The sequence below is a fragment of the Terrapene carolina genome, unplaced genomic scaffold (assembly GCF_002925995.2).
Source record: "Terrapene carolina triunguis isolate 2854851 unplaced genomic scaffold, T_m_triunguis-2.0 Scaffold95, whole genome shotgun sequence".
NCBI classification, from domain to species: domain Eukaryota; kingdom Metazoa; phylum Chordata; order Testudines; family Emydidae; genus Terrapene; species Terrapene triunguis.
The window spans coordinates 43474682-43501745 of record NW_020664446.1 but is presented as its reverse complement, the minus strand read 5'-3'; the positions used below and the strand labels follow the sequence as shown (position 1 = coordinate 43501745).

The window sequence follows — 27064 nt, the reverse complement described above, 5'->3', positions numbered from 1 at the left end:
TAATTTTTTTTTGGTACTTTGGCTCATTTTCAAAGATATTTGTGCTTAAATAAGGGCTTTTCTTCCCTCACAGTCCATCTTCTCCCCCAAGAGGACATAATAATGAACCTGTCACATTACATCTGCCTTTGAGTTGGTTGGTACCCTGTGTGTGCCAGCAGAGCCTGGGCAAGCTGCAGGATGGCTGGTCCCCTCTGTAATTTGGTGCAGAAGGCAGCAACATCAAAAAGATGAACAGAGAAAGAAGATTTGAAGAAAAATTTCAAGAATAATAATGCTGGAGAACATATAAACCCAGCCCATGTTCAGCATCTGCTTTCACTGGCTTTCTTTGCTTGCTTCTGCTTTTTAAAATAGTTTTTGTAACAGTTAACCTTGGGATTTGTTACACTGCCCAGGGCACCAATTGCATATTTCACCAGAGGTTATGAATATAAGTAGGGGCTGACTAGAGGGGAAAAAAAGACCCATCTTCGTCGCTTTGCAGCACAAACTGTTGCCCTTTTTCGGAAGTGGGCTAGGAAGTTTGCAGAGGATGGAGTAAATAGGATTCATGTACATTTCAGCCTTCTCCATATTGTTTGGGCCATGTAGCCACCGCATAGATGCTGAGGCCGTGATGTTTTGTCTGAATGAAAACTAATTTCAAGTTACATGCCTCTGACTGGAATTCTAGTGCCCATGGCTCTCTTGATGCTTTGTTTACTGTACAATTCTCATTCAGGAAGGTGTTTCTTTCAGTTGCTCAATTTGCTCGGGCTGTGTTATTATTTATCGTGTAACAACCTTGCAACAGCAACACATTTAGCTTGGTTTTGGAAATTCACTTTTATCAGGGCTTCTTGGTTGCTTGCAGCCTGTTCAAAATGCAACAACGCGTTTGTTCTCTGGTCTGAGCAAACGTGATCATATTACACCCATCCTGCATTCATTACACTGGCTGCCCGTAAGTGCCAGAATCAGATTGATTTTAAATTGGCCTTGATGGTGTTTAAAGCCCTTACTGGTGTAAGCCTATATCTGTGACCTCTTTGAGCCTGGTCGTGAGGGGAACTGACGCCACCTACCTTTCAGGGCCCTCACTGTTTCCTCTCACATTAGCAGATGGGCCCAGGGAGTGCAATTCACTTTTACATACCATCTTAAAACTGTGACTTTCCCCCCCATTAAGACTCTTGTGAGCCTTTTATCTATATCCACCCCTCTCTGGCTTTTTCCTGTGTGTCACATCTGGTTTTATGAGAGTAATTTTATGACACTTCTATATATTTATTGAATTATTGTGCAGCACCCAAGTGCCCAGATATGATCCATGCTGGAAACATAAATTGTCAAGATTTACACTGGAAACAGATATTGCCATGATCTTAATGAATACTTTTCTCAGGGTCAGTGAGACAGTGACCCTCCCCCTTCAAGAGAAAAAGAATATATTTTTGGAATCAAGTGATGATGAGCAGAAAGTTTATGTAAAAAAGTGCTGAGATTCTTGATTTTGGGACAGGATGGTCACGTTGGTTATTAGTCTACAGTGGCCTAGAAATCTCAGTATGAGAGGCCAGTATTTTTTCCCCAATAGCAAGAGAATTTTTCATAGGGACTTTTTTTTTTTTTTTAAGCATGACCCCTGGCATCTGTCTGGCCTTAATCCAGTGTTGCTGCAGCCGGCGGTCCCTTACTATGGCCTGTTCTTCTCTCTGCCGGAACGCTGCCCACATTGTTCCTATCTGTGATATGTGGACAGTGCAGATTCCCCGCCTCCCTAGACTTGGGTTTGGAGAATGCTTCCCCACCTCTTCTCGCTCCCCACACACACTCTTCAAGTTGCATGGTCTATTAGGGAGCCCCTTTGTGATGTAATTGGATTTCTCCCCTTGTTAGTTTGCAATGAAAATGTCATCTATATCGGGGAGGTGCTCATTCATCTCGAATTAAATTCAGTCGTCTCTTCGGTGAGCTGTGAAACTATTCACACAGCAGCAGGCAGCTGCAACTGGAGGCTTCCTTGACAATACCCCACACTGCTGTCTGAGCGCAGCTTCCCCAGTCCTGTAGAGCTGGCTTGCTCCCATAGGGTGAGTCAGGGGAGTACTCTGTTTCCTGAAAGCTGCAGGTCCGCCCCAAATTTATTACCAAAAACCCTCATCCTGGAAACACACGTATACACACACAACAGAGAGAGATTAGAGGTGTTCTGCATCTACAGTTTCAAAAATGGCTTCTGATTTTACATGTCCAACAAGAGGCAACTTGAGCCCCCAAAAGAAAAGGATCCAAACTCAGTAGCCAGTTTTGAAAATATCAGCCACAATGCATTGATTAGTTTAGAATGAGGGAAGTATACATTTAAAATTAAAGGCTGCTGGTGGCTGAATACAAGATGTGATTAATAATTCATAATTCTATTAGGCTCTTAGGGAATTTTATATCACGGCTGCTCTAAGTGAAGTGTGACTTCCAGCCACACTAGATGGAGAGCATTACCATTACAATCTGTAGGGGAATGAACTTGATAGGGATTAGTGGAAATTGCCTTTATAATACAAAGCCATGAAGTGTTTTCATATTTGTGCTCAGATATCTTGCTCTAACATCACCATCAGACTACCATTTGTTATGTGGTCCATTTACAGAGAAACAAAGAGCCAAACTATCTTTATTAAGTGCTCTCACGCACAGCTAAACTTTTGGAATAGACAAAATATAGTAGATTGTGTCTGATTTTCATGAAATTGTACATATGCATTTATCTGTGTATGAACTAGGGGAAAATGTCTGACATTTGTGACATATTAATTTTGTATTCATTTTATTCATCATTAACAATATCAATAGATTAGAATTGCATTCTAAATACAATATGATTGCCCTCTGGTGGCCAAGTTAATGGCTATACTTTTTCAAACAACACTAACCTACTGAATACTGGGGAAAGTTTGTTTCAAATTTCAAAGCTATTTAATTCACATCCCATTGGGGCCAACTGCTAACTGAAGAGCCCATATGTTGCTTTTTTTCTTACTGTCAAGTGATCACTACAATTTTAACATTTAATTATCTTTATCCTCCAAAAATACTCAGCAATTAAAAATATCTAAACAACTTTACATATATATGACAAATATATGATAAACTATAGTTACTAAGATGAATTTGCAATGAAAAAGCAACACCAAACAAAAAGGCTGGATTTTAGGGGATTTCAGTACTAATGGGGTAGAGGGAAACTGGAAGAATAAATAGGAATCTCTGTTAGTTGAAACTTGTGGAGTTTTCTCTCCCCTACACTGAGGGAGAAGTGGAGCCCCAAACCAGTATGGCATTGGTATACAACACACCTGTCTAGTGGGATAGTTTGGCTAACCATCTAAATTCTGAACCTCTTGAAATTTCCTCATTTTTCAATCGGTAGGCTGGTTTGCTGAGTGCTTTTTTACTGGTTCGTTCGTTTGGTTTGTTCTGTGGAGGCTAGTCTACTACATGCTAAAATGTAGTCTGTCTGAAATTTTATTTTTTATTTCAGTTCTCTTGTAATGATAGAAGCAAAGTAAGAATAATTTAAAGTGGAAAGGAAAACTATTATTTCAGTTTAGTGTTAACTGGGCAGTGGAAAACTGTTGCCAGTACTAAGAGAAGTGTAAGCCTCCTGTCCCTCCAATGTGTATTCAAAGCATGTGTTTAGTGAAGCATATACAGGTCAGATTCAGGAATGCTTTCCCTAAATACTTTAAACAGCGAGAAGGATTCTAACTGGGAAATCACAGAAAACCTGTCTACCTCTGCTACTGCTGATCCCGTGCCTGAATTTATTATGCCAATTTTATAGCTCATTATCACTCCTGTTGCTGTATATGTGCAGACCATAGGTCATAGGACTCAGTAATGCTTTGTTGTTTGGTGTGTACACAATATATTGTAAATGCTGTGTGATTATCTGCGTGTTGGTCTGCCTTCCCTTGTCATCTCTCTGCAAACCAAAATTGTGACAAATAGCTGTCCATGACCCCATATTTGTACTTGAAATTGTGAAAAGTTTTTGGGTCCTCACAATTTCACAAAAGGCTAAACTGAACAGGTTTGAACACTACGTGGAACAAACTGGTAAAAACTCCCTCAGAACATTTTTCAACACTTGTGATCAGGACTAAGTATGATCACATTAAACTCCTAGAAAGTTGCCAGCATGGTTTATCTGGCTAATATAGACAGAACCTGTGGTATGTGTGTGGCCTGTAGCACAAACAGACATTGCACACTTTATCCTTCAGATACTTGGAGCTGGAGAGATTGATTTTAAAGCCAAACCCAAAGGGATTTCCAGGAGTCAGAGGGCATCTGCAACATTCAGTTCAGTTTTAAAAGTAAGTGAAATGTGTGGGCTAAAGGGCTTGACAGTGTCTCTTTAAGGATTTCTTTATTTCTGAAGGAGTGGGGGAAAGGGATTAATGTTGTGGTCCTAAACTCCAAACCAGCTTTCCCCACTTCCCTTTTGTTTTTTGTCTATTAGAAAAGAAGGCAGCAATCTGTTAAGAGGATTAGCTCCATCACTCGAGCTCACAATGGGGACCCCCCAACGAAGAAGGTCTATCTTTGTGAGTGTCCATCTTGGATGCTTTGCTTCCCCGTGGAGGTGCAAGCAAAGGGAGACCAGAGGAGATGAACAGGGTCACCACCCTGTCTCTCTGTCCATGTCACATGGTCTCGCCAGTTGATTTCAACTAAGCTGATGCCAAAGGTCTAATTAGATCCAGACTGACAAAATATAACCCATCCTTATGTCAATAAACATGTCCCATTTAAAGCTTTCTGATCTAGAAAATGAACTGTTACTGTGAACTCTACACAGGGTAATTTGGACTGAGGAGAAATGGAGTGCTTCTACAAAGCAAAATTTGTTATGACAGGGGACCTGACTGTGTCAGAACCTGGTAATATCCTCATGGTGTTATAACGCATTATATTCCTGTGTAGACAGAACTAACCATGTTACTAAACTGTGTTACAGTCCTGGAATTTACAAGTCTAGAGCAGCCTAACCGTAGTCTGAACCCATGAACTGAACTGCTGCCAACTGCTAGCCAGGATTCACAAACCAGTCCCTATGCTAAACCTAGCCTGCCCCCACAAACTGCTACCAAACTTTACTCCAGCCTAGGTTAACAATCATCCCCAAACCATATCGTAGCCTGCCATTGCCTATAAATTAGCTCTAAACTAGTTCCAATGTTAACCATAGCTTGGTCCCAGATACTTGTGCCAGATTTCACACTCACCGGAGCACCCCCCCCCAACTTTAAACCAGTCACAAGCCCTACCCTAACTTAAGCCTACAAGCTGGTCCCCAATTGGCCCCAAATTCAATCCCATACCATCTCCAGCCCATGAATTTGTCCCAGTTTGAGGCACTTTAACTGCCCGGCAAACCTGGCTTGTGGGATAGCTTTGTGAAAGTCAGGACAGTCCTACAGATTTGGAGACAAGTGGTCAGTGTTTCAGATTTCTGATAGGCTGTAGCCTGGGCAGTAGCACTGGAAAACTTTTAAAAGTGGGAGTGCTGAAAGCCAGCTCCCTTGCCCCTGTCTGCGCCTCCCACCCCAGCTGGGGCTGGGAGCAGTGTCGTGTCTCGGGGAGGTCGGACAGAGGTAAGGGGGCAAAGGCTGGGGGCGGGCACGGGGCCAGGAGTGGAGCCCCGGGAGCAGGGGGGCGGGGTGCAGGGCCCCGGGCACGGAGCCAGCGCCCCAAGAGCAGAGCCCCGGGCGCAGGGCTAGCGACCAGGGTGCAGGGCCAGTGGCGGGACCCGAGTCCCGGGCACGGAGCCCCGGGCGCAGGGCTAGCGACCAGGGTGTGGGGCCAGTGGCGGGACCCGAGCCCTGGGCGCAGGGCCGGGGAACGGAGTCCCAGGCCCGGGAGTGGGGCCCTGGCGCGGAGCCGCAAGCACGGGGCTAGCGGCCGGGGACCAGGGCTGCCAGCCGGGACTCAAGCCCTGGGCTGGGGCGTGGAGGCCTGGGCGCTGGGCCAATAGCCCCGCGTAAAACCTGGGGGTGCTGCAGCACCTCCGCACCCCTAGTTTCCACGCCACGCCTGTGCCTGGGGCGCATAGTCCCATATTCCCTTCTCTTTGTGCCAGGGGCACTCGCCATGCCTAGATTTCAGATGCATCAGGATTATTAGAGTTGATCAGAGTCATGGTGTGAATGAACATGCAGGCCAAGGGAGAGGAGTGTAGCATAAATACTGTGGAGAGAGAGGGGCTGATTGCAAAAGAGAGCTCTCTAAATCTTCACAGCCAGTTCAGAGAACTGCAGTTTACTGTGGAGCCTGAAGAGGGGTTTGCTCAGCTCTGGAGAGCCTTGGCTAGAAGAGAAACTGCCTGCTCACTCACCTCGCTCAACTAACTTCCTGTGATGTCAGCCTGGAGGAAGTAGCAGTTTGGGTACAAGTCAGTCAGACTGTATGGAGTAAACAGAGAGAGAATCAACGAGGTGAGTATGCTATTTGTAACAGTGTATCAGTAATCTGCTCAGGCAGCAGTACAGTCTCTTCTGCTTTCCCTTCTCCTCCCACCACCCTCAGATCGGCTTCTTGCAAAATTTCAAAATTATGTCAAGAAATGTGAGGCAAAGAATAAGAGTTTCTAAGTACCGTGCAGAATAACACAGGCAGCTTGGATAGGATAGTGTTCCTGCTCAGGCTAATTTAAGCCATGTACCTGACCCAGAGGAATCTGTTAGTGCTCTTCCTCTACTTGCCCAGCATATGTGGTATGATCAGCATGTTCATGTGTCTGTGCATCTATCAGCGCTCCTGGGAATGGGAGAGACTGGCCTTCAGATTCATATGACAAACTGGGTTACAGGCCATTCTGAGCCTGCTCTCGTAGAGGGGAAACACACTGCTAGCTGTCTCTTTGAAAGGGACATATGCATTGTGCATAGGGCATAGGTAAGGCATAGCTGCTATGTTGGATCTTGCTTATCCCCGGGGATTGGATGAAAGTTTCTAACCATCCCTTAAAAAAAATAAGAAAAAAACATCAGTTTGCATTATAGGCAGGGGTTAAGGTCAATTCCAGTTTTCACCCCATGCTTTGAGCATTCGTAGTTCTAATAGCCTGGAAACCATAAGTGCCAAGTTTTAGAAACTAGATCCCTGTGGTGTGATGGTCAGTTTTCCTGGCTGTGTCATAGATTTGACTGTTCATACCAGTTTTTAATTCTTACCAGCAGAAACATGTGTTTGTTAAATCACAGCACAAAATATTCTTCTGTGCAGAGCCCTCCTGCCTGTTTTTCCTAAGGTTCTGCTTCTTAGAGATTTGCTATTACAAGAGGGAAAACCTTATTTTAGAACCTTTTTTAACTTGTAAAACAGCTGACTTTATTGCAATTTCTAAAACTATGTTCATATGACACTTTCAAAAGTATTTTTGACAGTTTTTCAAAAATATCATTCTCTGGGGATTTCATAGCCATGAAAAAGTATCTTTTTCATTTTCTGTCAGTAGGATTTTTGCTGTGTCCAAAACAAAAAAAACCCACATTTATAGTGTGGGTAAGTAATAGATAAAATGAGAGAGATAGACACACATATCTTCCCATTCCCAAAGAGGCTAGATTGTGGCATTTACATCACTATCTTTGGTATGGTGTAATGTGGAGCTGGATCACACCAGGATGTATGCTGGGGAGAAGGTGCCATGATGTCTCTGGGTTTCTCTGTGGGCACATTCCTTAGGATGGAGCAGATTCCACCCCTGTTGCACAGGCCCTCCTCTGCAGGCTGGTGAAGAATGTGGGTTGCACCACGACCCCCTACCTGCTCCCTACTCCTCCCAACCCCTTGTTTTCTGTCTTTGCTCCCTGGTAGGCAGCAGGAGTGAACAGTTCCTACACTCCCCAGAGGCCTCTTGTGGGAGGCCCTTATGCAGTCGTGCAAAGAGTGGGGGAAACTTCTTGCATGTCCCTCCTTGACTGCACTCACAATATGGCCCAAGATGTTTAACTGGTTCCCCCTGAGCCTCTCTTCCCTCCTGGATCAGAATGAAGTAGCTAATAATGTAGGGTTACCATATTTCAGCAAGCAAAAAAGAGGATGGGAGGAGCCCCGCCCCCGTCCTGCCCTAGCCCCGCCCCTGCCCCTCCCACTCCCCCCCCTCAGAACCCCCAACCCTCCCCCCGCTCCTTGTCCCCTGACTGCCCCCTCCTGGGACCCCTGCCCCTAACTGCCCCCCAGGACTCCACCCCCTACCTAAGCCTCCCTGCCTCTTGTCCCCTGACTGCCCCCTCCTGAGACCCTCCCCCCATCCTAACTGGCCCCTTAGGACCCTCCCCCCTACCTGTACCCTGACTGCCCCAACCCTTATCCACACCCCCAGACAGACCCCTGGGACTCCCACGCCCCATCCAACCACTCCCCACCCCCTGACAGCCCCCCCCAGAATTCGCGACCCATCTAAACCCCTCTGCTCCCTGTCCCCTGACTGCTCCAATCCCTCTCCCCACCCCTGCCCCCTGACAGCCCCACCCCCAGAACTCCCAACCCCCACCCCCGCTCCTTGTCCCCTGACTGCCCCCTCCTGGGACCCCTGCTCCTAACTGCCCTCCAGAACCCCACCCCCTACCTAAGCCTCCCTGTTCCTTGTCCCCTAACTGCCCCCTCCTAAGACCCCCCCCAACTGCCCCCCAGGACCCTACCTGTACCCTGACTGTCCAAAACCTTCTCCACACCCCCTCCAGAAAGCCCCCCCCGAACTCCCGACACCCCCCCCGTCTCTTGACTGCCCCCTCCAAAACCTCCCTGCCCCTTCTCCGACCCCCTGGCCCCCTTGTTGTTGGCCTTCGCCTAACGTCTCTGTGAACTTGCTCAGGAACGGCCTGAGCCGTTCGTCCCAGCACGCTGGGCAGCAGGGGAGGAGGAGCGGGGGAGGAGCTCCAGACTGCCGGAGGCGATCTGCGAATGCAGGGAGGGAGGGAGGGAGTGATCTCTGCTGCAGGGGAAGCGGAGGAGGGGCTCTCTCTGGCTGTCGGAGCCCCATGTAAGTGGCACCATCCGGCTGGCTGCCCTGTTAGCCGCGCGCGCTCTGCGTGGGGGGGGGGCGGGGGAAGTCCGGACATTTACAAATTCCCCCTGGACGCTATTTTTAGTTCAAAAAGCCGGACATGTCCGGGGGAATCCGGACGAATGGTAACCCTAAATAATGCTCAGAGGGGAACTACAGGTCCTTTCTCCTGTGTGTTACAGGTGTGACAGGGTGGGTATATTGCGTGACCCCGAGGATGGTCCGGATTTTGGCCAACGGAGATATTGTACAGGATGATGACCCCCGGGTGAGAGCAAATGCTCAGCACAGGGAGAACACCTCCCGGCAGGTAATGAAACAAAAAAGTGTGAAAAAGTGCAGTGTATTTTTGTAATTGCTTAGATTTTTTGCTCAAGGAAATGGATGTGCATCATGATTTACATCTTCAATGGATGCTTCATAATTAACATTCCCTTTAAGCTGCGTGCCTGTGCGGCTGCACAGCAGTGTGGTACCTACAGCACACCTCACGTGGCTGGAAGCGTGGCCAACAGCTGGGCCCTCCTTCCAGAACCTGCAGCAGCTCCTCTTTTGTGCCATGGCAAACCTCAAGCCAGCAGGGATGGGTAAGGAGTGTGTGTGTGTGTGTGTGTGTGTGTGTGTGTAGACAGGAACCATGGTTGCCATTTAGGTAGGGCAGGGGGGTGGCTGTTCACGGAGCCGGCTGTGGAGAGTCTGGTCCCTGCCACTGGGAGCAGCCTCCAAGGGCTACCAGTGCTGAAATAAGCCTGGCCTGTCAGGGAGCTGTGCTGCACCACTGCTGGGGCAGGAGCGCCTGGTCTGTACTCCTGCTTGCTCTGGGCTGCAATGGCAACTCCCTCCCAGGCACCCCGGTTTGGGAGGCAGGATCTTTTGGGAGGGTATGGTAGGGGGCTCCCTCAAGGGCTGAGGCTCCTGGGAAGGGGTGGGTTTAGAAGCTTATGGTAGGAAAGATAGGGGCTCCTGGTTTCCTAACTGTGTGCATTTTTTAACTCTAAAACTCTTGAAAGTTAATGGGCACTCAGCCACTGCTATGTATGCCTGTGTGTCCCAGATGCATGTGTATTACTAACGTGTTGTTTTAAAAATCCCTTACACCAGTGGTTCTCAAAACCGGTCCGCCGTTTGTTCAGGGAAAGCCCCTGGTGGGCCGGTTTGTTTACCTGCTGCGTCCGCATATTCGGCCGATTGCAGCTCCCACTGGCTGCGGTTCGCCGCTCCAGGCCAATGGGGGCTGCGGGAAGCGGCGTGGGCCGAGGGATGTGCTGGCCGCCCTTCCCACAGCCCCCATTGGCCTGGAGTGCCGAACCGTGGCCAGTGGGAGCTGCAATCGGCCGAACCTGCAGATGCGGCAGGTAAACAAACCGGCCCAGCCTGCCAGGAGCTTTCCCTGAATAAGCGGTGGACTGGCTTTGAGAACCACTGCCTTACACTGTTCAATGCAATATAGTGTAAAAAGATTTTTTTTTTTAAAAGTCTCAGATTGCTACAAAAATGTAGCTCTCACTGGAGTTTGAAACCCATTCAGAGCAAATAAAATGTAAAGGGAACATTGCTCATAATGTTCTGTCCAGAGGGCTAGGCAAGACAGAGTTGGGAGAAGCAGCATTCCACATTTTACTGCAAAATACTGGAAGAATCTTTGGGGTAGGCAGGGGAAATGACAAGTGCTGGTGTGGGTGCAGAATTTGGGTAGGAATCTGAGTTCACATTAAGGGCCTAACCACCCCTGACCAAGGAAGAACACACAGGAGGGGAAAAGATGCTGCAAATCATGGTGCGCTGTGACTGCTGGGCTCTGTAATGTGGGCATGTTGTGCTGGAGAATGGAATGACTGTTGAGGCCAGGGATCTGCAGAAAACATTGGTTTAAGCTCTCTAATTCCCAGACATCAGTTCAGGGCCAGTTCTAGGGGTGGGTGATCACGGCAGTTGCCTTGGGCGCCAACTTCCAGAGGGCAGAGTACTGCTGTGCTGCTCTTTTCTGTTTGTTTTTGTTTTGCTTGGCTGCTCTGGGGGTGCAGAAAATGTCTGTCATCCTGGCCAACAAAATTCCTGCGGCCATTCCTGCATTGGTTGCCCCTCTGCCAGCCCTCCTGGAACCAGCAACATGGCAGCCTGGCTGTGGGGGAATCTTGTTGCTATCAGCTGTCCTACTGAAGTGGTGCATTGTAAGTCCCTTTGTTGGCAGTTGGTAATGTGCTGGGGGAGCAAATGCTGGTTTGAACAGCATTGACTCCAGCTTGGATTTCAGAAATCTGGTAGTAGTTAGAGAAGGATGATCCTTGGCTCCACCCCCTTCTCTCCTGGCACACCTCCCCTTCCTCCAGTCCCATAAATCCCTGACCATGCAGAGTTTGGAAGGGCTTCAGGTTCTCAGGGAAGGAGCTGCTATTCCCAGCTGTTTCCACCTGGCTGGGTTCTCCTACACTTGTGTAAGTGGGTGCGTGCGTCTGGCCCCAAGGGATTTACATACAGGGTGGGTGGGTGAAATTGTGTACTGTGAGGTGTAGCCCAAAAGATGCTGTCCCTGTAATTGTTCTAATGTACCCTACTCTCCATTCCTCTCTCCTCACAATTTCAACTTCAGTTTAGAGCGTAAAAGCCAAGCAGTTCCTAAGAAACGTTTGTGAGAGCCAGGGCAGTCAGTTGTGGTGCTTGCTCTCTGCCGCATTGTCTCTCTCTATGACCACGGGATGATATTTTACTCTGAATTAAATAAATAAAGAGGAGATTTTTGCCTTGTTCTTTCCTTCAGCTCCCACCCCTTCTGTGAGTCTGATTCAGCAGGCTGAATTCCTTCTCTCTCTTATGTTTGCAGGAGTTTTTCAATGAGGTGCCTAATGCAGGCCGTGCTCCACTGCAGCAGCAGGCTGCCAGGCCGGGGGGGCGCTCTCCGTTTTCGGAACTGAACCAGCAGCTAGTGAACATGGGATTCCCCCTCTGGAGCCTCGGTAACCAGGTGGTGGAGCCGGTGATGTCCATCCTGCTGCTTTTCCTCCTCATGATGGTGGGCGTGCGTGGCCTTCTGTTGGTGGGCCTTATCTACGTGGTCTCACACCTGAGCCAGCGGTGACCGTGCCCTCACAGTGGCCACCACTGCTTCCTGCTTTGTGAAAGAAAGACCAGGTTTCCTTGTCAGGCATGGGTATGTTTGTGAGTGTGCCTCCCACTGAGACTCTGTGTGTGTGTGTGCGCGTGTGTGTGTGTGTGTGTGTGTGTGTGTGTGCAGGTGCATAGTTGTGTATCCTGAAAGTATCTGTGTGTAGCGTTCAAGGGGAATTGAAGTGTGGAGTTGGGATGCCCAAGGGCACAATCCCCAGGTGTAGCATTTTTTCTCACATTAAGCTGCTCCTTTCTGAGGGTTGCCCAAGTGAGGCTTGGCTTGCCCAGGAGCTTCAGCCACCGGCTAGAGAGGTCATGCCAGAAGCCCAAACTTTGGTGCAGCTATAGAAAGGGTCTGGCATGTCATGTTGTGTCATCCAGCACTTATCAGATACAGTGCCTAGACCTGAGGGGAACTGAAATGGGAGCTTAATTTACATCTGCAGGTGTGTAGGGCAGTAGAGGTCTCTGAGGAGTAATAAAACAAACATGCATGAATGTGAGACAATTTGAAAATGGCCTGGAGAAGGTGGGGTTTGCTTTGTAATTCCAATCAGATTTTAGAGGGTATTGGAAGGGAAGTTTAAATTAAAAGAAGAGATATTGACGGGTTTGAACTGACAGCACAGTATATGCTACATCTTAAACATATAGGATTGGAGGGCTATTATAAGGGGCTGAAGGGGATATTAAAATAGAAAGTGGGGAGACCAGAAAGGAGTTTGAAGAAGATTAAAACAGGGAAGAAGAAAAGTGTCTGTAAAACAGGTGATGTCATCTGTGCTTTTGTCTTGCCTGGGTTGTCCGGGATATTTGTGTTTGAACAAGAACTTGCTCTGGGACGTTGTCACTGTGGGTGATACCTTATACCTGCTGCAATGGGAATGATTCCAACATTGAGTAACTGGGGAAGTTGGGCTTGGAAATGTGTGGATGGAGGAACCAATTTTTAAACAATACAGTCCTTGATAATTTGCAGAAGTGGAAATGAAACATATCTGCTAAAAACACATAAGAGCGGGGTTGTATTAGGTCTGGTGTGTTTTAAAACTTTCTTCAATCCCTCTTTAAGGCCAAGAAACATAAGAACTTTCACCTTGATGAGCTGAGAATCAGTGAGCAATATCTCTCCTCTGTCTTATAAATAGGATTGGGTCTCAGCAAAAACAGCAGATCCAGACTTCGGGGGAAGTTCACATCCCGATCTGGATTCATACTTCAGGCCTGTCACTATAGTGGGCCAAACCAGACCACAGAATTTAAATTACCCTGCCCCTCCCCCACAAATTTGTGGAAGTTTGGATTCAGGTCCAAATACAGATCTGAATTGTGACTTGGGACCATATTGGCTTATATCAGCTTTAGTGTGTGTGTGCATATGCGTGTGCGTGTGTTGGGGTGGAGAAGCCTTACTGAACACTTGTGTAGCATGCATGGACAAAGTGGTTCTTGTTTTTGTTCAATAAACTGAGTGAAGGAAATTGTGCATCACAAATTGACTGTAAATTTTTGCCTTCCCCAGTGGAGTATAAAAATGCCAAGAGCAACACCTCAAATTCTCCTCTGGTTCCTGTGATAACGAGAACCTTCTGCTAAAACAACAAGGAGAAAAAAACCTGTAACATGACGTTTTATTATAAAATTGAAATTGTTCTGTGATACTAGTACATAAATCTCTTTCCAAACTGCCTGTTCTCTGAATTTCTTGCTGTTCTTGGACCTGTGGTGAGCATGCCAGAGCCAGTGAAAGTCAGTGATAGCTCCCCAAGCAGGGCCCCCACAAATCCCAAGTGCTGGAAAGTCTGGGAAGACACAGATATGGTTTTAACTGGTGTATTGATTAAATACAACCCTACAAACGAACTGACTAGCTCAGGGGATTGGAATAGCAAGCCCGTCACTCAGATGGAGTCTAAGAGTCTCTCAGATAAAGAGCTGAGCCTGAATCTCACTGAGACTGCCCAGTGACCCAGGCTAGCTTTGTGGGATGGTGCCCTATCATCATGTTGTATTGCATTGTGCTGATGTTTTGGCAGGCTGCTTTGCTTAGGCTGAAGTTCTCAGTCACCCCTTCTAAAACTGAAGCCATCTTTAACTGCAGAGCTTTGGCATTAACTGAAATTTGTTAACTTCTGATGGTCATTTGGTGGCCTATATAAAATGATGTGATGATCTCAGCTCAGTTCCTGATGAACAGCTGTGTAACTTCATAGTAAATGGCACTTATGCTGAGAGTTTCAGCATAGAGATCAAGGACTGAATGGCATTCTGAGACTGAACCATGCACCCCTGGAGGGAATCCCTCCAAAGACAACCTGAGGAATATTGGCAGGTTAGTGCTGGGGTGCGGGGTTTACATGGAGAGTGGGCTAACTGGGGAAGCCAAGTCATTACATTGTGTAGAGATGGCAGGGGCTGACTGGCTTCCTGTATCCCCCTCGAACCCAAGTCAATCTCCCCAGTGGAAAACCAGCATAGGGGACTGATCCCATGGGTTTCTGTGAGGTTTCTTCCTGTCTGCATCACCAGCTCTTCCTCCACAGGGAGGCAGAGCATCTGAGAGGGACTCTGACAGAGATGGGGCTTCAACGCTGGGGGCCCCCCATTGTGAGCTCGAGTGACGGAACTAATCCTGTTAGTAAATCATTCCTGCTCTTTCCACAGAAGAGAAGCTCCTTGTGAAAAGAAACAATAAGGGTGAGCATAAGGGATTTGGGTGCTTCTACAAGGGACGTGTTAATCACCAGACCTAATCTCCTAAACGACTGTGTTCCCGTGTCAGGTTGAATTTGAAGCCTGGATGCTCAGAGTAAGTTTGAGGGCTAGTGCAGTAGACTCCATTCAGGCAGGAACTTAATGTATCCTAAAAACTGATTAATTGAAATGAATTAAACCCTGTTAATACCTGCTCCAGCCTGGTTCTTTTGTTACTGTTCCATACCAGCTCCAGTCCTAAACTTCTCACAATACTAGGCTGCTATGTCATTTTTAACATAAGGTAATTTGTCTCCTATACCTCAACAGGCTGAAGGTTGCATTGCAGCTGAGGATGCTGTGTTTTGTAACCTGGACATGCATCCTTCCCCAGCATCCCAGAATTATGTTAAGGGATACTATGCTAGTGGAGGTACTGTCCGTTTTAACCAGGCTATTCTCTGCATTCCAATGTCTCAGTCAAGTGCTACGAAACATTATGTAGCTGATGTTGTTTAATGAACCATATTGTACATTAACACAGTTTTAAGAGATACTGGGCTTGTAGCAGGCAGATTGAGTGTGACAATTTTGTGATAATTTACATGGGTAAGCATTTGTGAAAGACAAGAGGCAAGCTTCTAGACCAAGGTCAGAGCTTCTTAACACCTTCAACAGAAGAAAAAGGCCATGACTTGCATTGGCTTGCGTTGGTACAAAATCAGTAGAGAAATATCTTTTAGGATCTTTCAATGTTGGAGATTTATTTTGATTCATATAGAGTACAATAACAAAGGGGTTGTTGGCCATGCCAGTCTTAAATCCTGGAAAACTAAGACTAGGTAAGTGGATGATGGTGAATGTGCATGCCAGGGGAATGTGTCTGTGTATTTGTGCATGTGTGTTAAGCACACGCCGGGTATGTGTCCTGTTTTACAGGATTGTATTCATGCATGCCTCATATGTGCTAATTTTACATGTCTTCTGCAGGGTCACTCAGCTATTTCCCATATGTGGATGTATGTCAGTCATGCATGTCTCTGCTGGTGCTGGCCAGACACATATGCCTTCATGTTGGAGCTCTCGGCACCAATTTCGAACGTATTAATATAAGTAATTAATATGCAATTAATTAGTTGATTAATTAACATAACTCTGTTAAGCTTTAACTCTAAGTAGACCTGGAACACTCAGGGGAGAGGTGGGAGGGATGGAGGGTTTTGACTGGAATTTTGGAATTTGCACCCTTCTCACATAAGGACTCCTTTTCTGCTGGATCTTTTAGCTGAGCTTTCTCTTTTGGGGTGTTCTTATAAACCCATTCATTCAGCCATGGCCTTCAGCTTCCTTTTCAGCTTCCCAGCTACTCTGTGTAGTTTGGAGGGTTGCTATTTCTCAGATGGTTAAGGGATGGGCTGAGAAGCGTAATGGATGTGGGTAACAGAGGAAGCAAGCCAACCCTGTGGGACGGGAGCTGCGCTTATAGAGCAGCGTGGGGTATTGTCAGGGAAGCCTCCAGTTGCAGCTGCCTGCTGCAGTGTGAATAGTTTCACAGCTCACCGAAGAGACGACTGAATTTAATTCAAGATGAATGGGCGCCTCCCCAATATAGATGACATTTTCATTGCAAACTAACAAAGGGAGAAATCCAATTACATCACAAAGGGGCTCCCTAATAGGCCATGCAGCCTGTGTGTGTGGTGGGGCTAGAGGCTTCTGCGCCACAACAATCCGTTGCAGAGGGAAGCCATGCAAGCCATCCATCAGCCACACAAAGCAGGGGGAGAGAAACACTCACACAACCTTTTTGTGTGTGGGACTAAAAGAGCATCATTTGAAAGTCCAAGAGACACAGAGATTGAGTGAGCAGCCTTTAGCGGGGAAGGGGTTTAGAGTGTCCTTTCCAACCAAGCAGTTCATGTGCGTGCAAGTGTGTTTACATTTTAACCCCTGTTTTGTGAGTCCTTAAATGTGGGGTTCAGGAATCCAGGCTCTAAAACTCTTCCCCCCTCCTTTTGCTCTTAAGTTTCTTCCCTCCCTTCTCCGTCTCAATCAAGCAACTGGAGTCCTGGTGTCAGCAGCCAGGACTGAACTGAAGTCCAAGGAGCTGCATCTATTTATGCCATGGTTGCATTTGGCCTTTTGTTTCTTTCTTCTCCTTCCTTCACCCTTTCCCCCCTTTTTCCCTTTCAGTCTTTCCCCCCTGAGAATCTCTCATTTATGCTATTTTATTTGAGTTGTTATACTGCATCCATCACCCTCTTATATACTCCCCCTCCTCCACTGTTCCCCAACCTTGCAACAAAATCCATAAATCCTCATTCAGTTTTTGTTAGCAGGTAAAAAATACCTGGTACTAGGTCACTGAAATAAAAGGATGAATGCAACTTGAGAGAGAGGGGAAGTCTGGCTGTTGCACAAAGACTCTAATTGCAACACCTGTAACCTGCTTTTGTCGACAGGTAATGAAAGACTTTACTTGCATCTTGGAAGTTGATTGGTATGTAAAGTCCCAGGATAAAAACAAGAATTTTTCTATGAGCTGGGGACATATCAGTTGGAAGTGACAGAGGAGGAGAAAGACTTGGGTGTATTGGTTGACCACAGGATGACTATGAGTTGCCAATGTGATGCGGCTGTGAAAAAGGCTAATGCAGTCCTAGGATGCATCAGGTGAAGTATTTCCAGCAGAGATAGGGAAGTGTTATTACCATTATACAAAGCACTGATGAGACCCCATCTGGAATACTGTGTGCAATTCTGGTCTCCCATGTTTAAGAAAGATGAATTCAAACTGGAAAAGGTGTAGAGAAGGGCTACTAGGATGATAAGAGAAATGGAAAGCCTACCTTACAAGTGGAGATTCAAGGAGCTTGTCTTGTTTAGTCTGACCAAATGAAGGCAGAGGGTAGACATGATTGCTCTCTATACATACATCAGAGGGATAAATACCAGGCAGGGAGAGGAGTTATTTAAGTTAAACACCACAAGAACAAATGGATATAAACTGGTCATCAACAAGTTTAGGCTTGAAATTAGATGAAGGTTTCTAACCATCAGAGGAGTGAAGTTCTGGAACAGCTTTCTAAGGGGAGCAATGGGGACAACAAAACCTAACTGGCTTCAAGACTGAGCTTGATAAGTTTATGGAGAGGATGGTATGATGAGACTGCCTACAATGGCATGTGGCCCATCTGCGACTGCTAGTAGCAAATATCCCCAATGGCTGGTGATGGGGCACTAAATTGGGAGGGCTCTGAGTCACTATAGTGAATTCTTTCCCAGCTGTCTGGCTGGTGGGTCTTGACAACATGCTCATGGTCTCCATAATTGGGGTCAGGAAAGAATCTCCCCCCAGGTAGAGACCCTATGTGTTTCTTTTACCTTCCTCTGCAGCATGGGGCACAGGTCACTAGCAGGTTTAAACTAGAGTAAATGGTAGAGTAAATTCTCAGTAACTTGAAGTCTTTAGATCATGAGTTGAGGATTTCAGTAGCTCAGCCAGAGGTTGTGGGTCTATTACAGGAATGGGTGGGTGAGGTTTTGTGGCCTGCAATGTGCAGGAGGTCAGAATAGATGATCACAATGGTCCCTTCTGACCTTAAAATCTATGAGGCTATGTCAGATTGAACACGCTTAGGTAGAAGCATTTTTTTCTCTTTAATAAACAAAAAGGGAAAATTTGCTGCTCATAGAAGTGAGGGACAAAGCTTAGTGCAGTAGGTATTGTGTAAGCTTACCCTGCCCTCAATTCTTGCCAATGCATCTCACTCCTTACCTGCAATGACTTCTACTATTGTAAACCTGAGCACAGACTGCCAATCCTACTGAGTGGTGTAATGAGGTTTTGTCAAAACAGAACCATTTGCTGTAGGGTGTGGATTTGATGATTTCCCCCTGAACATCATTAAATTAAAATATTAAAATTAAATAAAAGCATTAAAATAGGAATATTAAAACATCACTGGAGATTTGTGGATTTTCCACAGAATTCTTTAAAATCGTTGGCCTTCTGGATGCATAGGGATGGTCGAATTGGGGACACCTTTGGCTTGAGCCTAGTAGAAGGAGAGTGGAAACCAGAACTGGATATTTGTGGAGAAGAGATGGGGAAATCAGCATTCTTGTCTCTGAATTTGGGACAGATCTGACTACACAATCCAGATCCAGTTCAGATGCTTCCTATAAAACCAAACAGTGAATTTTTGGTTAGTGTTTTGATACCTAGCATCAGTTCTGAATCTGTGCCATGTGAAATGTGATGTGAGTTACAGATGGAAAAGATCTGTTCAATGATCTAGTCTACCCTCTTTTTCCAAAAATCCTCCAAGAGAAAGGGTAAAATTTTCAAAAGCTCCTAAGTGACTTAGAAGCCTTAGTCCCATTGACTTTCAGTGAGAGTTATACCCCTAAGTGCCCAAGTAATTTTGGAAAACAGGATTCAGTCTCCTAAGTCACTTATCAGAGGGGTAGCCGTGTTAGTCTGAATCTGTAGAAAGCAACAGAGGGTCCTGTGGCACCTTTAAGACTATCAGAAGTATTGGGAGCATAAGCTTTCGTGGGTAAGAACCTCACTTCTTCAGATGCAAGTAATGGAAATCTCCAGAGGCAGGTATAAATCAGTGTGGAGATAACGAGGTTAGTTCAATCAGGGAGGGTGAGGTGCTCTGCTAGCAGTAGAGGTGTGAACACCAAGGGAGGAGAAACTGCTTCTGTAGTTGGATAGCCATTCACAGTCTTTGTTTAATCCTGATCTGATGGTGTCAAATTTGCAAATGAACCGGAGCTCAGCAGTTTCTCTTTGGAGTCTGGTCCTGAAGTTTTTTTGCTGTAGGATGGCTACCTTAACATCTGCTATTGTGTGGCCAGGGAGGTTAAAGTGTTCTCCTACAGGTTTTTGTATATTGCCATTCCTGATATCTGACTTGTGTCCATTTATCCTCTTGCGTAGTGACTGTCCAGTTTGGCCAATGTACATAGCAGAGGGGCATTGCTGGCACATGATGGCATATATAACATTGGTGGATGTGCAGGTGAATGAGCCGGTGATGTTGTAGCTGATCTGGTTAGGTCCTGTGATAGTGCTGCTGGTGTAGATATGTGGGCAGAGTTGGCATCGAGGTTTGTTGCATGGGTTGGTTCCTGAGTTAGAGTTGTTATGGTGCGGTGCGTGGTTGCTGGTGAGAATATGCTTAAGGTTGGCGGGTTGTCTGTGGGCGAGGACTGGCCTGCCTCCCAAGGTCTGTGAAAGTGAGGGATCATTGTCCAGGATGGGTTGTAGATCACTGATGATGCGTTGGAGAGGTTTAAGCTGAGGGCTGTAGGTGATGGCCAGTGGAGTTCTGTTGGTTTCTTTTTTGGGCCTGTCTTGTAGCAGGAGGCTTCTGGGTACACGTCTGGCTCTGTTGATTTGTTCCTTTATTTCCTTGTGTGGGTATCGTAGTTTAGAGAATGCTTGGTGAAGATCTTGTAGGTGTTGGTCTCTGTCTAAGGGGTTGGAGCAGATGCGGTTGTACCTCAGTGCTTGGCTGTAGACGATGGATCGTGTGGTGTGTCCGGGGTGGAAGCTGGAGGCATGAAGGTAGGCATAGCAGTCGGTGGGTTTTCGGTATAGGGTGGTGTTAACATGGCCATTGCTTATTTGTACTGTGGTGTCCAGGAAGTGTAAATCGATACTGCACTTGCTCACTCACCAGGCCAGAAAAGAATGCAGAGAAAATGAAAAAATCTGGTTCTGACTTGATTCTGGCCATGGGAGATGGGTACAGAGTGGTCACGTGACTTTGGTAACCAGGGAGAAAAGGAGCACTCCTGAGTCATTTCTTCTTTGTGGGTCAAGAGTCAGGGAAAGAGAAACAGAACAGTAAGGACTGAGGCCCAGATCCTCAAAGGGATTTAGGGGCCTAACTACCTCTCGGTGGAGAAGATGAGAGAACAAACACCACATGACTGATGTGTAGTCACATTGCTTAGCATACTTCTGGAAGGCACTCAGCAACTATGGTGATAGGGTTGCCAGCAGAAATATGGGGCAGACCTCAGATGTTCCCAGTCTTGACTTGAGCCTCTGGGGGAGAGTCCTTTCTCTGCCCCTTTCCTTGCAAGGGGTTCTCTCTCTTCAGAACCCAGGCCTGTGGTGCCTGTTCAGGTTCTGTGTGGGTGCTGGGAGCTGAGTCGGAGGCTGATGTTGATGGTCTCCGCCTGCGGCAGTGCTGTGCACTGCCAAGGATCAGGGCTGAAAGAAGGGGTGTGGCCTGGAGGAAGACAGCCATTGAAGGAGGTTTTGCTGCTACCACCAGGGGCACCATTAAAGATTTCAATGGGAGGGGCAACTTTCAGAGGGGCTGCCAGGCCAAATTTGAGTGGCATTGCCATCCTGCGCGCCAGGTCAAGTTGCCAACTTTACGAAGTGAAGTGTCAGAGCACGGCTCCGTCCTGGATTTCAGACTCCAGCATGATTACCCAGACTGCTCCAGCAGCACTACACTCTTGGTTGGAATATGGGATACAAGGCGTCCCACCCTGATTTAGTATGGAACAGGCAATTTTTTATTTAAATAAGGGACGTCCATTGTAATATGGGACTTGGCAACCCTGTATGAGCGCAATATAAGAACCTGTATATACTAGAACAGAACTCCCACTGATTTCTGATTCACTGTCCTTTGGAGCATGATGAACTCAATGTGATGGGATGGCTGGCAGGAAATATTGAGTCAGAGTGCCATCTGGTGGATCATGGAGATGTCAGTACATTTTATGCAATTTGTTGTATAATTTGAATGAAATAGTTGCAAAAATGCGACTATTCCGTCCCTTTAAAATAGGTTTTATATAGAGCTGCATCTCCTTCTTCTCATCCCATCAACTGGGATCAAGTATTGTGCAAGTATATGCCATCTTCCTCTGTCCAAAGTGGCAATAAGATCCATTTCCTTACCATCGTCTTTGATGCAATCCATCCATCACTTCCTTGGTTTTATTCAGGTCTCTTTCCTGCCACCCTCTCCTGCCATGGTATCATCACCAGGTCCTCTTCAGGTACCCGAACCACTGGAGTTATGTTTCATGGATTTTGTCAGCCACATCTCAGACTTTGACCTCCATCCTAATACTTTTATTATGATAGCTGTCTCTTAGTGCATCTCCTATTATGGCACAAAGACATCTCAAACACCTATAGGCCTTGAGCCTGCTGTCTCTATTACCCCTGCTTCTGCTCCAAACAGCTTTGTGGGGAGCACCACTGTTCTATAGAGTTGGCTTTTAGTTAGGGTGACCAGACAGCAAGTGTGAAAAATCGGGACAGGGGTGGGGGGTAATAGGCACCTATATAAGACAAAGCCCCAAATATCGGGACTGTCCCTATAAAATCGAGACATCTGGTCCCCCTACTTTTAGTGACATATGTTGTCTGAGATCTTATTCCACAGTCTTTCAGCATGCTTCAAGCTGGATTGTATCTCACAATCTCTTGAACTGGTCAGTCTGGTTTAGTCTCACTCATTAGTCTCTATGTTCACTTTCCTTGTGACACCTCTACAGACCCACATGACCTCAGTCCTAGTCATGCTCACTTTCAACCCACTCCAATTTAGTCGGTAATCCTCTACACCTTCTTTTGAGGATGCGATATTGCTATGTCATATGCATATAGGAGGTCTCACTTTTTCCCATTGGGATCTTTCTGCTGACATAGTCGATAAATATGAGACACAGCTGTGGATTTAGGGCCAACCTCTCGTGCAGTCTGACTTTCACTTCAAAGTGAGCCCTATTGCATTGTTACACAGAAATGCTGTGCAGCGTACAGACCATGTTAGAATGTATAGAATATATTCATTTCCTTCAAAGGAGGGCAGGGAGTGATTTCTTACATTGTGGTTATCGGTAATCTCTTCATCTGTTTGTAATCTAATCTAATTCTAATGCACCCATCCCTCTGCTAGCTGGGCACAAAGACCAAAGTGAACAGAAGCACATTCTCCGCCCAGAAAGGACACCTATCCTCCACAACTCCTATTTCTGTTACTAAGTCGGAGAATTTTATTTTCCCAGGAGAAACACTGCTGAGATAGTCTTTTCTAAGGCATCTATATGTGACCCTGAAACATGCTCCTCAGTGCTGCACTATTACACTTACAGACTTGTGCCTGAGAACTGGTTGAAGCGAGCAGTGGATATTGTATGATTATTTTTATATCACCTGCCCCTTTCTGGAATGCTCTTGCTAACAAGGATTGCATTACTGGCTCAGATATGATGTATTAGCAGCTGTGTGTGATGGTCCATTGGCTGGGACACTGGCCTAGGAGTTGGGAGACCTGAGTTTTATTCCCTGCTTTGCCACAGACTCTTGGCAAGTCACTTAGCAGCTCTGTGCCTCAGTTCCCTATCTGTAAAATAGGGATAATAGCACTGCCCTAACTCACAGGGGTGTTATGAGGATAAATACATTAAAGACTGTGAGGTAAAGAGGGTGGATGAGCATGCATTTTCCATTTACTACCAATAGGTGGTGCTGGCCTCCCAGCTGCTGACTTGTGTTTGTTCAGTGAAGGCGCAATTTCAGAGGTGACATTCATAAATGAAGCAGAATGACAAATGGGTCTCTCTTACGATCATACAATCCTGCATAGAATAAGCCTCCCTTGGCTCTTTGGAACCTGCAGTCCAGTGAGCAATTAAAATAATTTGTCAACCTCCTTCTTGCTGTGGTTTTGCTGCTGAAAAGTGATGGTTTATGGCACCAGCAGGATGGGGGTCCAGTGTCAGGCTGGTAAGAAGCTTCCATCCTGCTTCAATACCAGTTTAGTGATCAAAAGATCATTGTAAAGCAAGAATAAAGTTCGTCTGCTGGCTTGTTTCTGTGACTTGGGCTCCCTGAGGAGCTTCAGTGCATGCCTTCCAGCTGCCTCTCTGAGTGGGACTGAGGCAAAGAGGGGTAAGGTGCTACCGTCTCTCTAAGGGTGTGAGCTGAGCCAGGAGTGGCAGCCTCAGCCTCTTCTTCTGACTGGAGTATGAGCAATGCCCTAACACTAACCTTGCTGATCTCTGTGATGAGGGATGATGGCTGCAAAATGCAGTGTTTTTGGGAGATTCTGCAGGGGCTAAACCACCTAGTTATCACTGAAAAGTAAGATACAGGTTGAACCATACAGACGGACCTGAGCATGCAGGTCTGAACTTCGCCAAAGATTTTCTCCATTCTTCTCTCTTGTCTTGACATCCATTCTTCTGTGTTTCTTGTGCTTTCTTCCATTTCCCTTGTTTTCCGGGATGAGGCAGTAGAAGACATGTCATAAGGTATTTCCATGTGAGCAGAGGTGGAAACTAGGCACAATTGACTGGTCATGAGCCTCAGCCCAAACCTTGAACTGAAACAAACCCAGGCCCAGAGCCTTTTCATGGGAGGTTTCAAAGGGCTTCCTCTCCCACCGATCCTTGCCTCCTTTGGTGAAATCTGTCTGGAGGTCTCAGCATGTCTGGCTGACTCTGCAGGGCTGGCTTCAAATCATTCTCGCATGTGAGGCAGGGGGTGGCATGACAATGAATTACAGGGTGCCTCTGGTCCAGGGCAGCCCTAGTACACTGGATATTTGCATAAAGCAATTGGCTAGCAGGGAGACAGCAAGACCTGCACCCCTTTTTCCCTCAATGAACTATCAGCAAGGTCTGCTAAGAGGGTGAGAAGAAGGTAATGGGAAGCAAAGGATAGACTTGGGGAAGGTAAAAGAAACTCGTTAGACTTAGAGGAAGGATGGAGCTGGATGAGACTTGGAGAATAAAGGAGATAAAAGAGAAGCATCCAAACTGAGCAGCATAAATAAATGAGGGTATGTCTACACTGCAGCTGGGAGCGTGTTTCCCAGTGTAGTAGACAGCCAGGTGGTAGCGCTGCTGGAGCTGCTGCACTAAAAGTACCAGTGTGGGTGAAGCGTCTCAAGCTAGCCCCCCGAATACACACACAGGGGTGGGGGTGAGGGCTTCTATGTGGGCCGCTAGCCTGAGCCGCTGCCTCTGCTGCTGCAGCCATGCTACTATTTGAAACACACTAGCTTGAGCAGAGCACGTGCATGTCCGGCTATCTGCACTGGGAAGGATGCTCCCAGCTGCTGTGTAGACATACCTATAGAGTGCAACCCCCCTGCATCAGAGACAGGTCTTACTCTCTTTCTCCAGCATCCTGCACGCCAAGGCGGTATAGATAGTAAGAAATAAATAATTCAATTGGACTTGGAATCCTTCTTTAGTTCACTTATCATCTGTGAAAACAGATGATGCTGTTCTCCTCCATGGTCATCCAAACATCCAGATCAGATCATTATTATTTCCTGCTTATATTATGGATGCACCCAGAGGCACTAGTCAGTATCAAAGCTGCACTGGGCCAGGCAAACACACATGAAGACGGGAGTGTCTGCCCCGAAGAGTTTACATTCTACAAAAATGAGCTGACTATCCTTAAGGGTCAAGTCAAATTTTCCTTGACTCCTCCATGGTATGGGAGAGACATAAAACACCCCTAGTGGGCTGCTTCTGGATGGGACAATGACAATCTTTTTTCTTTATTCTACACAAATTTTTGTTTGCCTCATGATATGGAATGATGAAACTGCCGGAAGAACGATTCTGGACCACTTCCCAATGTTTCCTTAGACCATTTATGAGCTACATGTCACAGGCTGTCAGCATAACCCATGCGGTTTGTGTATCCACATCTAATGGCAGGTCCACAAATGATATCTAAAGGATACTTTTAGCAGACACTGTAGAGCTGATGCATTTAGTTTTTGTGGGATCAGGTTCAATCTGTAGTAATGGCCATTACAGCAATCCAGAATGCAGTACTAATCACACATTTCTCAAGCCAACAGTTTATGCTCCATCAGAGGTGCTGGCCAGATATATGATATTAAAGCTACAGGGCTGGAGTCTCCTACTTATGGCAGTGTAAATCAGCTGTATCTCACCTGAAGTCAGGGGAGTCACACCTTGTAGAACTGGTGTCAACCAGGGGAGAAGCTGGTTCACTGTATCTTCACTGCACAAGTGTGACTACTTTGTTAATGGGCAGTAACTTGTAGAGGTTGCTCCCCCCTTTCACTCTTAACGATCAAGCCACGGCTGTTGTATATGTTGGCATGACAAGACAGAGGTCATGTGATACCGTCTGCCACGCAGGATGCAGGCTTTATTTGTCATAGTTAGTAATACCAGGAAATGAGAAAGGGGAGCTAACCATAAAGTGGGGTCTCAGTGGGCAATTCAGTGACACAACCGGCCCTTTGTTCTTAGCGTCTCAAACCATCAGTGCTGTTTCAAGAAGGTAAACACACTGTTTCAGTTATCCACCCTCTTCCCAGCACAGTCCTGCAATAAATGAACACCAGAGAGTTTCTCCCAAATGCCTCATCCCCGCCACATCTGCTGATACTAATTGGGATTATTATAGGAAGACTGTTGTTTTGATGTGGTTTCCATGACAATGGTGCCTCTCTTTTGGCTTGGAGGTCCCCAGCCTGGGCAGGTTGCCGCAGGACCCTCACTTCATTTGTAAGTGAGTTGTAGGGTTGCTCTTGGGGAATTCCTCCTGGTACAGATGATATTTTTCCATCAGACCCTAATTATTAGTTGACCTTTGGAGGAGATAATTAAGTATGAAAAATGATGTTATTTTCTTCCCATTGCCCATATGGGTCTCTTGGAAACCCCTTCTTCTTGTACATCATATATTTATTATAGTGACAAATCCCTGACAATTTTGAGCTAGTCCATTCACTATGATATGCCCTGTACTGTATTTTCCATGTATTTAGCCAAATATATATGTCATCAGTAGCGATGGGTGCATACTGTGAAAAAGTATTTACAAATAGTAGTTTGACTGAAAACCACAAATTAATTTCCCTGGGATTCAAGGGCCAGTCTTTTATCTGCTTGTGGCGGTGTATGCACACCCCATCTCCTGTCGGGGTGGAGAGTGGGTGTGCTGACACCATGGTTACAGGCTACCAGACTGTCTGGGGCCTCACCACAATGAGATCCAATAGTCAGAGTCCATACAGCGGCCCCCAGCATGGCCTAGTGGCCGGAATCCATACAACGCCCGCCCCAGGCACAGGGCAGCATGGCCTAGCAGCCAGAGTCCATACAGCAGCCCTGAGCACAGGGCAGCGTGGCCTAGTGGCCGGAGTCCATACAGCA

General features: G+C 46.6%; 1 protein-coding gene across 1 annotated transcript; it reads left to right on the top strand.

Moving 5' to 3' along the window:
• Positions 1 to 5575: 5575 nt before the first annotated feature.
• Positions 5576 to 12256, top strand: FAM241B (family with sequence similarity 241 member B). The gene is made up of 4 exons (XM_026651108.2): positions 5576 to 5642; positions 6287 to 6482; positions 9241 to 9368; positions 11880 to 12256. The coding sequence occupies exons 3-4, from the start codon at positions 9276 to 9278 to the stop codon at positions 12132 to 12134; spliced, it is 348 nt and encodes a 115-aa protein (XP_026506893.1). The 5' UTR covers positions 5576 to 5642; positions 6287 to 6482; positions 9241 to 9275; the 3' UTR covers positions 12135 to 12256.
• Positions 12257 to 27064: the final 14808 nt, after the last annotated feature.

Bases quoted from the DNA above. Each gene is read 5' to 3' on its own strand.
- FAM241B (XM_026651108.2), top strand. From the start codon at position 9,276: ATGGTCCGGATTTTGGCCAACGGAGATATTGTACAGGATGATGACCCC. The intron at 9,369-11,879 runs GTAATGAAACAA...TTATGTTTGCAG, and splicing joins GGGAGAACACCTCCCGGCAG to GAGTTTTTCAATGAGGTGCC.